Genomic DNA, 14,230 nt, shown 5'->3' with positions numbered 1-14,230 from the left:
GTATGTCTGTAACAACCAATAACCAACCACTTCATCTAACCTAACCTAAGATTGACTTCTAGATTAGATTTTGTACTTGAAGGCGAATGTTTAAAAATCTTGAAAGATATCATCCCCTGAACATATATTTAAAACTGAACCGAAATAGCTGATATTTGGTAGATCTAAGTGATACAATATTCCGAAGGAATTCTCTTTGTAAGAGGAACGAAATTCTTCATTGTTTTGCAACCAAAAAAAAGAAAACTATTCAATAAAAGAACGACGGGAAAAACAAGGGCACCGACTTTCCCCGTTACACTGCTCCCCCTCCTCGGCTCTGTTGATGTTTCTGAATGATCAATTTAGACTTTCGATTCATTAGGATCCTGTATTTCTTATATATTGATATTTCTGCTATGATTGGTGTATTGATGATGTGGTCGGTGTATGGTGCATCCAAAGTCGACGAAGGGTTGGAGAGCGGAGAGTTCCCTCTCGACAAATGTCTTCAATGCTTGGACCATAGTGTGGTACTTCAATGATGCTGGTCGGTTGTTAGCCCTTTCTTCGCTAGTCGTGATTAGTCGGGCATTCTCCCGCAAACCTATATCCTCGGCGTTATTCGAGTCCGCACACTGGGACAAAATGGCGTGACTGCAGTGAACTCGTCGGATGGCACCATGCAATTCTGGGAGTGTGTCTGGCGATACCACTATGTCCACCGTGGTGCAATGGTTAGCATGCCCGCCTTGCATACACAAGGTCGTGGGTTCGATTCCTGCTTCGACCGAACACCAAAAAGTTTTTCAGGGGTAGATTATCCCACCTCAGGAATGCTGGTGACATTTCTGAGAGTTTCAAAGCTTCTCTAAGTGGCTTCACTGCAATGTGGAACGCCGTTCGGACTCGGCTATAAAAAGGATGTCCTTTGTCATTGAGCTTAACATGGAATCGGGCAGCACTCAGTAATAAGAGAGAAGTTCACCAATGGGTATCACAATGGACTGGCAATCCCACGGCGGCGGGTTCTACGCACCGGATTGACCCGATGGATACCAGCTATCGGCCAGCGGCTGCCACCTCAGTGTACGTGTTGTCTCGTCCGTTTTTTCGTGTTGGAGAAGGTGCATCCCGGGGAGCCTTCTCCGCCTGCTTTTGGTCCGAGCCGGGATAGAGGAAAACCCCGGACCATGGTACTGTGCCGTCTGCCGAAATCGAATTCACCATCGCTCGGTTTCGGTGAGGTGTAACCGGTGCATGGAATGGGTGCACTTCCGGAACTGCTCCGGCCTAACATCGCTGCGGGAGTATAGTCAAACTGACTTCGTGGCAGGATGCTGTGCCAATGACAGCAGCAGTGGGTCATCTGATTATGTGACCCCACCGACTTCTCCCGCACAACAATATTCTCCGCCGCAGCATCTTACACCGAATATTGTTGTACCAGTTCCGGAGAGTGCATCATTTTTGCAATTTAATTGCAACGGGCTCCGTGGTAAGATTAGTGAGATCGTAGACTTTATGAATCGGAAAAGGATAAGGGTCGCGGCGATCCAGGAAACAAAGCTGAATCCCACCTGCAGCCTACGACATTGTGATGGGTACAATGTCCTACGGAAGGATCGCACAAGAAATGGAGGTGGTGGCCTGGCTTTCATATTACACCGTTCCGTGCAGTATAGACCTATCACGCTTGTGCTAGACACTAATGACCCGTACATGGAATGTATGGGGGTAGCAGTTAAGTGTGGGGCTGCCGAGATAGAGCTATACAATGTGTACATACCGCCGGTTGGTAGCTGTGCTCCTGGTTATAGCCCAAACATTGAGTGGTTGTTGAGCGGGCATAACCGATTGGTTCTAGGAGATTTTAATGCCCACCATGAACTTTGGCATTCTCTCCTGGGTAATGACCAGAGGGGCATAGCTTTGGCAGAGCAGATAGACGACTCCACATTTTGCACGGTGAACGAAGAGGCCCCCACGAGAATTATGGGTGACTGCAGCAGTTCGCCAGATTTATCGTTAGCATCGCCTGGTCTGATAAATGACGTCTCCTGGCAACCCGTCATTTCATTGGGTTCGGACCACCTCCCCATAATTCTCACCATCAACCGACCCTCCGATTTCATAACCTCTGAACGCCGGACGTTTATTAATCAAAAGAAAGCCAACTGGGAAGGCTTCAGAGAATACACCGATCGCCGCTTCAGTGAGCTCCCGTCCCCCTCACATGTTCATGTTGCCCAGAGGGAGTTCCGGGACATCATCAACGCAGCAGCCGCTCGCTTCATACCCGCTGGTCGAATTGCCCAGGTGAGGCCCAACTTCCCAGCCGAAGCGGCGGGACTCGCAGACGAGCGTGATGAACGCCGTCGTGCTAACCCTGCTGATCCTAGAATCAGAGAACTAAATCTAGAGATTAGTAAGATAGTCGACGAGCACAAGCGGAACACTTGGTTAGAGCACCTGAAGCAATGTAACTTAGGAACAGGAACTGGTAAATTGTGGTCAACAGTTAGAGCCCTCTCGAACCCCTCCACAAGGGATGATGGGATTTCAGTCACATTTGGCGACGTGACTGTGACTGATCCGAAGAGGTGCGCCAAATACTTCAACCGACAGTTTGTCGAGCATCCCGAGAGTGATAGAGCGAAAAGGAGAGCCACCCGTCGTGTACGTGGTCTCCGAGCCGATGACACACCACAATTTACTGCAGCCGAAGTTACCAATGTCATCAACAGCGCGAAACCATCTAAGGCGCTGGGCCCTGACGGAATTTCAATGCTAATGCTGAAGCATCTGGGAATACTGGGAGTTGAGTACCTGACCAGACTCCTCAATTTGTCTTTGGAATCACACATTATACCCGATGTCTGGAAAATGGGAAGGGTGATTCCACTACTGAAACCGGGCAAAGATTCGAGCAAAGGTGAATCGTACAGACCGATATCCCTTCTCTCGCCAGTAGCCAAGACACTTGAGGCATTACTCCTCCCCAGCCTTGTGGAGAATTTTCCAGCTGCCCACCATCAACATGGATTCCGTAAGGTACATAGTACGACAACAGCCTTACATGCCATTTCGACACATATTAATAAGGGACTTAACCAGCCCAGGCCGTGTCACAGGACGGTCCTCGTGGCGCTTGACCTATCGAAAGCATTCGATACGGTCAACCATGCCACATTATTTGAGGACATCGAGAATACGTCCCTACCGGCAGGAGCGAAGCGTTGGGTGCTGAATTATATGTGTGGACGCCAGTCGTACGTGGAATTCAGGGACAGAAAGTCAAGACCGCGTAGAGTTAAACAGGGAGTTCCCCAAGGTGGGGTGATATCTCCGGCACTGTTTAACCTCTACATGTCCTCGATTCCACCCCCTCCTGACGGCGTCGAGATTGTATCATATGCGGATGACTGTACAATCTTGGCATCTGGGCCCAATGTTGATGACATTTGCGATCGGTTGAACGTCTACATAGCTAATCTTACCAGTTATTTCACTGCGAGAAACTTGAGGATATCCCCCACCAAATCCTCAGCCACACTATTTACTACATGGACGGCAGAAGTGCGCAGGCAGTTGAATATCAGAGTCGATGGAGTAATAATTCCGACCACAAATTACCCCAAGATTCTTGGGGTCACATTCGACAGCCTTTTTAGGTCATCTGCCCATGCCACTGCAATATGTAATAAGCTCCGTGGTAGAAACAAGGTCCTCAAGTCACTAGCCGGCAGTACTTGGGGTGCGGACAAAGAAACCTTGCTAACTACTTATAAGGCAATTGGCCGGTCAGTGGTAAACTATGCAGCGCCAGTGTGGACACCGCAGACCAGTGATACGCAGTGGAATAACATACAAACCTGCCAGAACGCTGCCCTTAGAACTGCGACTGGGTGTCTCCGCAGCACACCCCTGGATCACCTTTATGTGGAGACAAAGATCATCCCTGTGCGAAGACACAACTACATGCTGTCAAAGCAGTATCTCCTGGGTTGTTATCGCAGTAATCATCCAAACCACCATCTTATGGATACACAACCACCACCCAGGAACGTAAGGGTTGATATACATAATCTAGAGCGCGAGATCCAGCGCTATAAAAGAGAGCCTCTAGATCAAGCAGCGTACCAGGCAGGTTTGAACAGGATTCATGAGGATACTGTAGCTGAAGCGGTGAGAAGCTACAAGGTTAATCCTGTTCTTGGAGTCCGACCACCGCCCATAGCATCGGAGGAAAGAGACCTCCCACGGCAGACTAGGGTAATTTTGGCCCAATTAAGATCAGGCAAGTGCAGCCGCCTCAATTCCTACTTATCGGTGATTGATAGCAGCGTAGCTGACGTTTGTCCAATTTGCAACCAAGGGCCACACGACACGCGTCATCTTTTCTCTTGCCCAGCCAAACCAACCCGACTTACCACCAGATCACTCTGGACACACCCCATCTTAGTCGCAGAGTTCCTTGATCTGCCAACAAGCTGATGTACCAAGCGTATAACATGAAATGGATGAGATCACAATAAACTGTTACAACAACAACAACAACAATGGACTGAATAGTCTAAGTGAGCCTGATACATCGGGCTGCCACCTAACCTAACCTACCACTATGTCCACCGCAATGTCCTACATAATTATCTGATGCTCCGGTTCGGACAAAGTGAGGATCTTGACTGGTTCTTACGTTATTATCCACCAGGAATTCCCTTTAGCATGTTTCGTCCGATTCGTGCGGAGAACGGGGTGGCTAGTTTTTTAGGATATGCTATTAGGGGACGGACTGGATGCCGTCGAGGTCGGGGCGAAGTATATCGTTCATCGCTGTCGGCAGTTTGAAGCCATAGTGGAGATGTTGGCTGCGATGCAACCAATGGCGAAGCATGATGACGGTGGTGTCGAGTAGGCGTGGGACATTCATCACTGTCGGATGAGATGGAGATGTTCTCAATGTTCGACCGAACGCGGTCGATAGGGCACTCTGGTCGTTTCTCCAGTAAATCCGCAGTACTTAGAGATTTCAACGCCAACCTCTCCAGACGTACAGAGCAATTTTTGAAAGGCAGTGCTTCAATGTTCGACCGGACGCGCTCCTGTAAAAGCGCAGCCCTTAACGATTTCAACGCTAACCTCTCCAGACATACGGAGCAAGGACCTTCGTTTTTCGTAAAAGTTCGCGATATTTCCACTGCTCCTTGTAGTAGGCCTTCGTGCGCAGCGGTGGGATAGGGTGTCGAGCGTTTTCCTCGGGATTAATTGTTGGTGGTTTTGTGTTGGATTTGGAATCCTGCTCGGTTCGTTAGCGTCTATTGCGCGTTGTTCCGTGAGTTGAGATACTACTTTTGGCGGAGCGATGGTGATGGTCAGGTAACGTGGTGTTATGGGTGGCTGGGTGTTATATACCCCAAAGACAATCAACTTTAGGAAGATAGGAAATTGGCTTGCGTCATATGCTATGTTCCCACCGACTCGTTTTCCTCATTCGTTTTTCCAAAACACTTCACCGTTCACATCGGGTTGAGATGTTTTAGTTTGACAGTTACCATGGAAACTAAAAATTCACATTTACTCGAAATTCACATATATGCAACCTATGTCCAAATAATTACCGCGAGCGCAAAGGGAAAATTGTTTTTTATGTTATTTTCACATGTCCATGTTCTTAAAAACTTTTGTTTATTAATTTTTTTTCTATGAAACTTATTTCAATATTTTGACATATATTTTAAATGGGGTATGTTATTCGGGGTATATTCCAAATAAGGTGGGTTTACATTCTAAAATTGACGTGTTTTGGAGGAAAACTTGTGTTTTGAACTTGTTTTTTAGTATGGCGAAAACGACTCGTTTTGAAGTGTTTATAAAGGGAAAACATTTCAAACCCCAAAACATGCTTGGTGGGAACACAAAATGTTGCATTTACCATGTTCGTTCCATACATGTTTGTATTTTTTAAATTTCTTTTTCGTTTCTATTTGTTAAATGAAAAACTTAATTTTCTTAATGAAACAATGTTAAATTTTAGGCAACAGCAAAAAAAAAATACATTTTCCCCTTATGGAAATTTATTTCGTGCTCTTAATTTCTTTTTTTATTTTCATTTTAATTTGGTTCGATAAACGAAAATTATTAAACTAAAACCGTAAATGGTTTGATCTCCTCAGTAGTCAATTTCCTATCTTCCTTTGTGTATTGTCTTTGATTTACCCTAGCAGCCCCAATTTTCCAAGAATGTCAACAAGACGGTGTGGTTTTAACATGACGGTGCCACATATAGTCATACTTTATTTGTAATTTTAACCCTCTTATGCCTAAGCCCGCCTTTAGGCGGGCTTCATTTAATAAAAAAGCTTTTAGTAAAACACACCTTAAGACAACAAAAACGGGCAAAATGAAAAGAAAACTTATTTGAAACTATTCAAGAGGCTTTGCAGCATATGCTCAATTTTACCGTATAATTTTTTCTTGCTTAGTTCTCTTGCTTTTGTGTCGTTAACATTGAAAATTTAATCAGCTGGCAAAAAAATTGGGGCATTAGAGGGTTAAAGCCCCATGGCCAATTATAACAAAATTATACAATTCAGTCTACTAAAAAATGCCAATTATTGAGAGACGAGTTCGGTGATCGTTCGAGACCGGTCAATTGTCTATATAGATACGCCCGCTTCAATTGACGCATTGGAAAACATTGAAGCATTTATTCGTTGCGCCGAAATTTTTGAAAGAGTGTAGAAAAATGGGACTAAGCGGATGGACCATTTGAGTTGCAGTCGCGTTCTTCAAATCCTATATTATATGGACCGTACTCTCGATTTTTTGTTGAGGTCAGAAATTGAAACTTAGAAAAACTCCTTTGATACCTGGGAGAAAATGTTTTGTTGCATAGTTTAATATTTGTCAATCAAACATTGGCAATAGGTGGAAGGGGATAAGATGCTATCCTGTTTGTCCATACCTGGCACAAATTTTGAAATCCACGCACTCACTCAATATGTTGTAAGTTTTTTTTTTCTGTTAACATAATATATAAAGATAGCTTCTCTTGAAGTATCTTTACATTAAGCGAGTATTTTAGTTTATAAATTACAAGTAAATTTACAAGTATGTATAGAAATATTTAATGCAATTGTTTTTTTGGTACTGTTAAGCAAAACGACATTTACACATATTCACATAGAGCATAAGTATTAAAGACTCTCATCTCATTTGCACATTAGTTTTGGTGCTCTCTTTCTCTCTCTCTCTCTTTCTATCTACTCAGCAATGATTAAATTACAAAAACATAAATCGGTAAGATGCTTGCCACTTGTACATTTCTATTGTATGTTTCTTTTTTTCTTCTTCCTTTTTTATTTTTTTGAAGAAATTTATTGTTACCATAATTCACACATAAATAAATTCTAGTCTTTAAATGTAAAACGACAATAATTTAGTGTATTTGTATGGTAGAAACCCATATTGTGTTGTATAGAGGCGGATATACTTTTTTTTCCAAAAACCCAAAAAAGATTTTTGAGTATCTCAACTTCAAATCGATTGCATCCTACCCAGACCAATTTTCCGTATTACTTTTACGTTGGCGTGCCATAGACAGTCAAGTACTTCGCAATCTACATTACAAGGTGAGCGAAAATATGATAACCCATTACCGTTGTAATGCTTAAAGGGTTCAGATGCCGATGCATTAGGCTTGGGTAAAACCGTTCACTGTAGTTATATTTTCTAAACCAAACTAGTTCTTTTTCAAATTTTGTGAATAAATTTAGCTTAAAACGTCTGTCATATTAGCATCTATGAAATTCAAAACACATTTCACATTTGCTTTCTCTCTAAACTTCTCTCAGAGAGTGGCTTTTGATAGTGTCAAACAGCTGATCAACGTGGAGTGAAATAATCAAATCTAATCTATGGGGTCAATATGACAAAGGGATGTGCCATGCCCTTAGGCCTACACGGCGGAGTACACAGAAAAAAAATTTAATTGTCAAAAATTAACGTATTTTTTATTACGAAAAAAATCAATAATTTCGTTTTAGTTCCATTTTTTAAAATTTGTTTTCTAATTTTTTTAGTTATCCCCATCGGTACACTTTTCAAACATTTTTTGGAAAATTTTATTATTTTACTTGCCCTTGTTTTTTATACCCACCACCATAGGATTCTGATGTACGGCGTATATTAGGTTAGCTTAGGTGGCAGCCCGATGTATATGGCTCACTTAGACTATTCAGTCAATTGTAATACCGCAGTGGTGAACTTCTCTCCAATCACTGAGTGCTGCCCGATTCCATGATAAGCTCAATGACAAGGGACCTACTTTTTTGATAGCCGAGTCCGAACGGCATTCCACATTGCAGTGAAACCACTTAGAGAAGCTTTGAAACACTTTCAGAAATGTCACCAGCATTGTTGTGGTGGGATAATGCACCGCTGAACTTACTTTTCATTTTCCATTTTCATATTTTGAAGGCAAAAAATTGGAGTTCTAAATTGCAAAATTATCTTTAGTACCATACGAAATTCAAGATGGGCGCATTCATGGTAAAATTTACAAATTTTAAAAGATTTTAAACTAATTTGTAGAAGAAACGAATTTAGTAAATCTTTATGATCCACCCAAGTAAAAAGTGAAACCAGCCTGAAAGAAAATGTAAGTTTATATTAGTAAAATTAAAAAAATATTTTACTAATTCCAACATAATACAAATTATTTATTTTATTTTATTTATTTATTTTTATTTATTGAACATATATAATACAAAAAGCCGTATGGCCAAAAAAACTGTATTACATAGCATATAAATCCTGAGCAACAATATGTCACATTCAATGATAATATATTTTAACCTAAATAATAATAAAAACTTATATAATACAAAAATAATTCAATTTAATGGTCCCCAACCATAAAAACAAAGTAAAATATGATAAACAGACGTTAATTACGAAGTCCAGTTCAGGTAGTGGCAATCATACATTAATAAGACCATTCTATATAATGATTATAATAAGATGTAAACCATCAGAAATTGCGAATGACTATATAGCAAACCTAAGGATCGGAATAATTATAAAAATGATACAAGATTTTACGACGAAACACATTATTACTATAGGAGAAAATACGTAGGTTAAATGGCAGAAAATTCCAACACCTGGCAATCCTGACAACAAATGACCTCATAAACACCGAATTACGAATGAGTGGCACACAAATCTGCGGATTACGTGTTGACCTACTAAACACAAAAGTCCTACACAGTTCGTGAGGTCTACCATCCCTAACTATTTTATAAAAGCTATATAGCATATGATATCTCACAAAGTCCTCAAAACTACATCCCAAGAAGTCCTTCACATGACAAGAGATGTTGTCATACCTTCGAACCCTATACACAAAACGGACAATGGAATTCACAAGTCTTTTTATAGAGAACATATACCTTTCAATGGTACCAGAGTACACTTCGAGACCATACATAACCAGAGACATCAGCATACTATAAGCTATCCCACGTCTCACGGATCTGGGCAAGTAAATATTAGTTGAGTACAACCTTCTCAAACCACTCCAAACACGACCACATACAGCATCAATGTGATGTTTAAAATTAAGAGAAGAATCAAACACCACACCAAGACATTTATGTCTGTCCACAAACTGAATATTCTCACCTCCTAGAGAAACATTTAAATCGGGAAAACTATGGTCCGAAGAGCCAAACATAATCGCCTTAGACTTAGAAAATTATCTATTACCAGAAAACAGACAGCGAAATTTTTTATTGTCGATTTAACGTTATTTTCGTGTTCGTGATGAATAAGATGGTTTTAGTTAAATTTTTTTTTTCAAATGAGAGAATTTTTTTCTTATTTTAATGACGTGAACTAAAAATGAGAAAAAAAATTATGAAAATAGATCATATTTTCCTAAAATGGGTAAAGTTTGCTGAAACTGAGTTCATAAGTTTCCCTCGAATGAGTAAATTTTTCTTAAATTGTGTCCGTCTAGAACTTCATATAGCGCTAAAGATATTTTAATAATTTTTAATTTCATTCTTTCTTTCAAAGATATGAAATTTTATTAAACAAAAAAAAAAGATTATTTTTAATACATTTTCATCTATTTAGGTAGTTCGAGTTTAAGGTGAGTATTAAGTTCGAGTTTAGCCGCTAATTTTCACTAAAGTGAAAACTAAATCAGTAAAAAAAGTTATAAAATTATACATATTTGTTGCAGATTTCATTATAACTTGATGGGGAATATCCCAAATCAACTTTTCACAAAGTTTGTATTCCTTAAAATGGATTATTAAAGAAAAGTAATCGTGAAAAAATGACGATTTTAGCGGCTAAACTCGAACTTAATACCCACCTTTAGCAGCTAAAATCGTCATTTTTTTCACGATTACTTTTCATTAATAATCCATTTTAAGGTATACAAACTTTTTCAAAATTTGCTTTGGGCTATTCCCCATCATGTTATAATAACATTTGCAACAAATATGTATAATTTTATTCCTTTTTCTTACTGATATAGTTTTCACTTTAGCGATTTTAGCGGCTAAACTCGAACTTAATACTCACCTTTTCACAAAAATTATTAATTTATTTGTATCATGTGCCAATTACTAAAATATTTCAGTACAACTTTTCTAATATAAACCTACATTTTCTTTCATGCTGGGTTCAATTTTCTGGATGGCACACTCAAAATAAAAAGTCGATAATAACAGCAAAAAAGTAATTCATCTAAAAAAAAAACAATCAACACTGCAAACAATATGATTGTCGATTTAAAGTAATAGTTAAAGCAAACAAAAAGTGAACTCTCTATTTCACTAAAGCCAATTTACCTTTATTTTAGTTCATGGAATTATTATGGTTGGAGAAAGTTTCCTTTACGCAAATAATTTTTTTGTGTACATTAGTTAAATTAACTAAAAAACGGGAAAAAATTATACACAAATTAAGCATAAAGATTTACTAAATTCGTACTTCTCACAAAATAGTCCATTATTTATTTAAATTTGTACCTTTTACTACAAATGCACCCATCATGAACTTCGTATGTCACTAAAGACATTTTTGCAATTTTGAACTCCAATATTTTCCTTCAAACTACACCACTTTCTTTAACAAGTGAAAAAAAAAAATCAATTATGTCTAATAAACTTTCTTGAATTTGTCGAAAAATATTTACTTATTTTTGTGATATCGGCGTGATGCGCCAGCGTTTGTAATAATGTTTAGTTAAAATTTTCTGAAAATATTCAAAATTTTCTAAAAATTAACCAAAAATTATCTCCCTGGTGGGTTCATTATTTTTTCAGTGTAGTCATTTCAAACAAAACTGAATGGATTTCAATTGGCAACAGCTTTCCATGTATTTGTCATACTTGGTAATTGCAAAATCAAATCGATCAAAAGTCCATAGTTTGGATTTTTAGTGAATAAAAGTATGTACCGTTTTTTTATTTTTATTATTATTATTATTATTTTTTAATTTCAAATTAGTCAAATATTAAAACAAAGACATTACAATTTTAAAACAAAAAAAAAAAACATTTATCTATTAATATTAGTTCGGATGTATTTCTTCTAGTTCCTTATATTTTTTTCCAAATCCATTAACCTCATATCTTGAAAAGACTTATATTTATTATACTCATCAAAAATCACTTACATAAATGACATTTTTAAAAATAATATACAACATATTTTAATTGGATTTTTTACTTTAGGAAATCACACCAAAATTTAAATAAATTGTTGTAGATATAAGTATTTTTTTTTTTGCATTGCAAAGACCTATATTTTATATTTTTCATTTATCAAAAATTTGCATACATTTTTAAATTAAAAAAAATTAAATTATGTTTGTGTTTTTTAATTTAAGTTTTTTGTTTTGGCAAAGCCATATATTTTATGTTAGTAATTTTCATTATAAGTTCGCATACATTTATTAATTCAAAATTTTACAATTATTGCTCACTGTCTAAACTAAATGGGAATAAAAAACATCTTATGTAATACCAAACCTCATAAGATTAACTAAAACTGTTATGAAATAATTAAAAAAAAAAGTTTTGTAAATGCAAAATAATAAATTTATTTCCATATTAGATTAATTGTAGATTAATATAAAATAACAATAAAATTGTAACTAGAATAGAAATTAGTTAGAAATAAAGAAAACATTTTAAGACATTTAATTATACAGGCACAGATTTAATGCACATACTTTCAATATATTAAGCAAATTTTTTAAAATATAAAATCTATAAACTCATAGAAAAAAGTCTGCTAAAAACAGCAGTCTTTATCTGCTGTTGTAGTTTTGTATTTCGGGGTCTACACGCAAAGAAGAAATGTGATTTACCTCCTACATTTTCATTTTGTGGGAAACATAGAAGATTTTTGCCACAAATTTATTTTATTTTTTTAAGCGTCAAACATAAAATTGTTGTCGAAATCAGATACATTATGTTTGAGAAAATAAAATGGTTGCGACAAACATCTTACATATTTCCAAAAATAACATTTAGCTCTAGAAGGTGATCATATTCCTTCTCGGAGTACAGCGAGCAAAAATTCGAAAATTCGTATAGGTTTTAAAATCTTACCTAAAGTATTTACTAGAGGTCTGCACAATTCCATTTGTAAATGCAGAGTACACGTGTACTTGCTAAATGAGTACATCTATTTGAGAGAGTGGCAAAACAATTGGTACACATTTTAATGAACACCAATTAACTTTTTTTGTTTAATTTTTATTAAAAAAAAAGAATCAATCTTTTTTTATTTGGAGCGAACTCCGTCTTTATTTATTAAACTCAAAAGTAGAACTGATTTCAATAATTGCTACAATTTCATAAGTGCTTAAAACTATGCACTTGCCAACAATCACCTGATGTAATTCCAGGAATCCAATGCAGCTAACTTATGTTGTGTTTCGCCATGATCACCTCATCTTATTCCGGGAAATCGTTGCAGCTAACTATTGCTGTTTTATGGGAACGGAAGTTCCACGCGCTTAATTCAGCAGACATATCGTCAGCATAAAATTTCATTTATTTTCAATTCTCTTTTACTTTGTTGTTTTAAAATATTTTTGGCAAGTAAGAAGGTGTCTGGAGTTAACTCACCAAAAACCACGAGTAACTTCTTGTTGCTACTCTGATGTCTTCACTACCAACAAACACATATTCCTCTTTCTCTCTTATTGAAGTGTACTCAGAGTGATCACGTCAAGTATGTTGCGAGAACAAAACTTCATAGAGTACTCCATGTACCACGTTCAGTTTCAGAAATACAAGAAAACAGTTACTCTCCATAATATATGTTTTCGGATTGATATAAAGAACGGCAAACGTTAAGGTGTGTGACATACATAAATATATGAAATATGTGACATACATATCTATGATTAATAATAATGGAAAGTTTTGCTTCGCACATAACTGAGAAATACTTGTGGTACCACGTGAAGTGAAGAGAATCCATGTTGTACTTTTTCTCAAGTACTTACATTTTTATTGTTCCTTTTTTTCGGAACACATATTGTTTCGGATAAGTACTTGGTGGTATTTGACAAGCAAGTGTTCTCTACACTTCACAACTTGCGCTCTGAGAGAAAGACAGTGTATGTACTATATTCGACAGCGAATTGCATACATGTAGTGAAAAGTTATTCGATGCAGACCTCTAGTATTTACAATAACCTTACATATATATTTTTGTGTATATTCCTGCCATCCAATATCCCCGTTGCTGTTTTAGCAGATTTTTATGCTCCACTCTAACTACATTATATGTAGATTTTTTTATTAGATATAGACAAAATTATGCGAATTCAATTTAATATTTTATAATATGCAGAAAATAAATAAACAATAAATATATTACAAAAATTTAAATTGATTTTTTTTTATCAGGGACCGTAACGGTTATAAGTGCTATCAAAAAAAAAAATATTTTTTAATCGTTATTATACCCTGCGCCACACTGTGGAACAGGGTATTATAAGTTAGTGCATATGTTTGCAACACTCAGAAGGAGACGAGATAGACACATGGTGTCTTTGGCAAAAATGCTCAGGGTGGGCTCCTGAGTCGATATAGCCATGACCGTCTGTCCGTGAACACATTTTTATAATCAAAGTCTAGGTCGCAGTTTTAGTCCAATCGACTTCAAATTTGACACAGGTATGTGTTTTGTCTCAGAATAGAACCCTATT

General features: G+C 37.4%; 1 protein-coding gene across 6 annotated transcripts in view; it reads left to right on the top strand.

Moving 5' to 3' along the window:
- LOC142236622 (lactosylceramide 1,3-N-acetyl-beta-D-glucosaminyltransferase A-like) overlaps positions 1-13,910 on the top strand; it is a 39,580-nt gene extending 25,670 nt beyond the window's left edge. For 5 of the 6 annotated variants that reach the window (XR_012722124.1, XR_012722122.1, XR_012722123.1 and 2 more), the window contains one exon: positions 11,325-13,910. Coding sequence is in view for 1 of the 6 variants with exons in the window: in XM_075307852.1 (XP_075163967.1) it covers positions 11,325-11,329 (5 nt within the window). In the remaining 5 variants the exon portion in view is untranslated. The remainder of the gene's footprint in view (positions 1-11,324) is intronic. The other variant, XR_012722121.1, reaches the window with a different exon arrangement.
- Positions 13,911-14,230: the final 320 nt, after the last annotated feature.

The sequence above is a fragment of the Haematobia irritans genome, chromosome 4 (genome assembly GCF_050003625.1).
Source record: "Haematobia irritans isolate KBUSLIRL chromosome 4, ASM5000362v1, whole genome shotgun sequence".
NCBI classification, from domain to species: domain Eukaryota; kingdom Metazoa; phylum Arthropoda; class Insecta; order Diptera; family Muscidae; genus Haematobia; species Haematobia irritans.
This window is presented reverse-complemented; position numbering and strand designations above follow the sequence as displayed.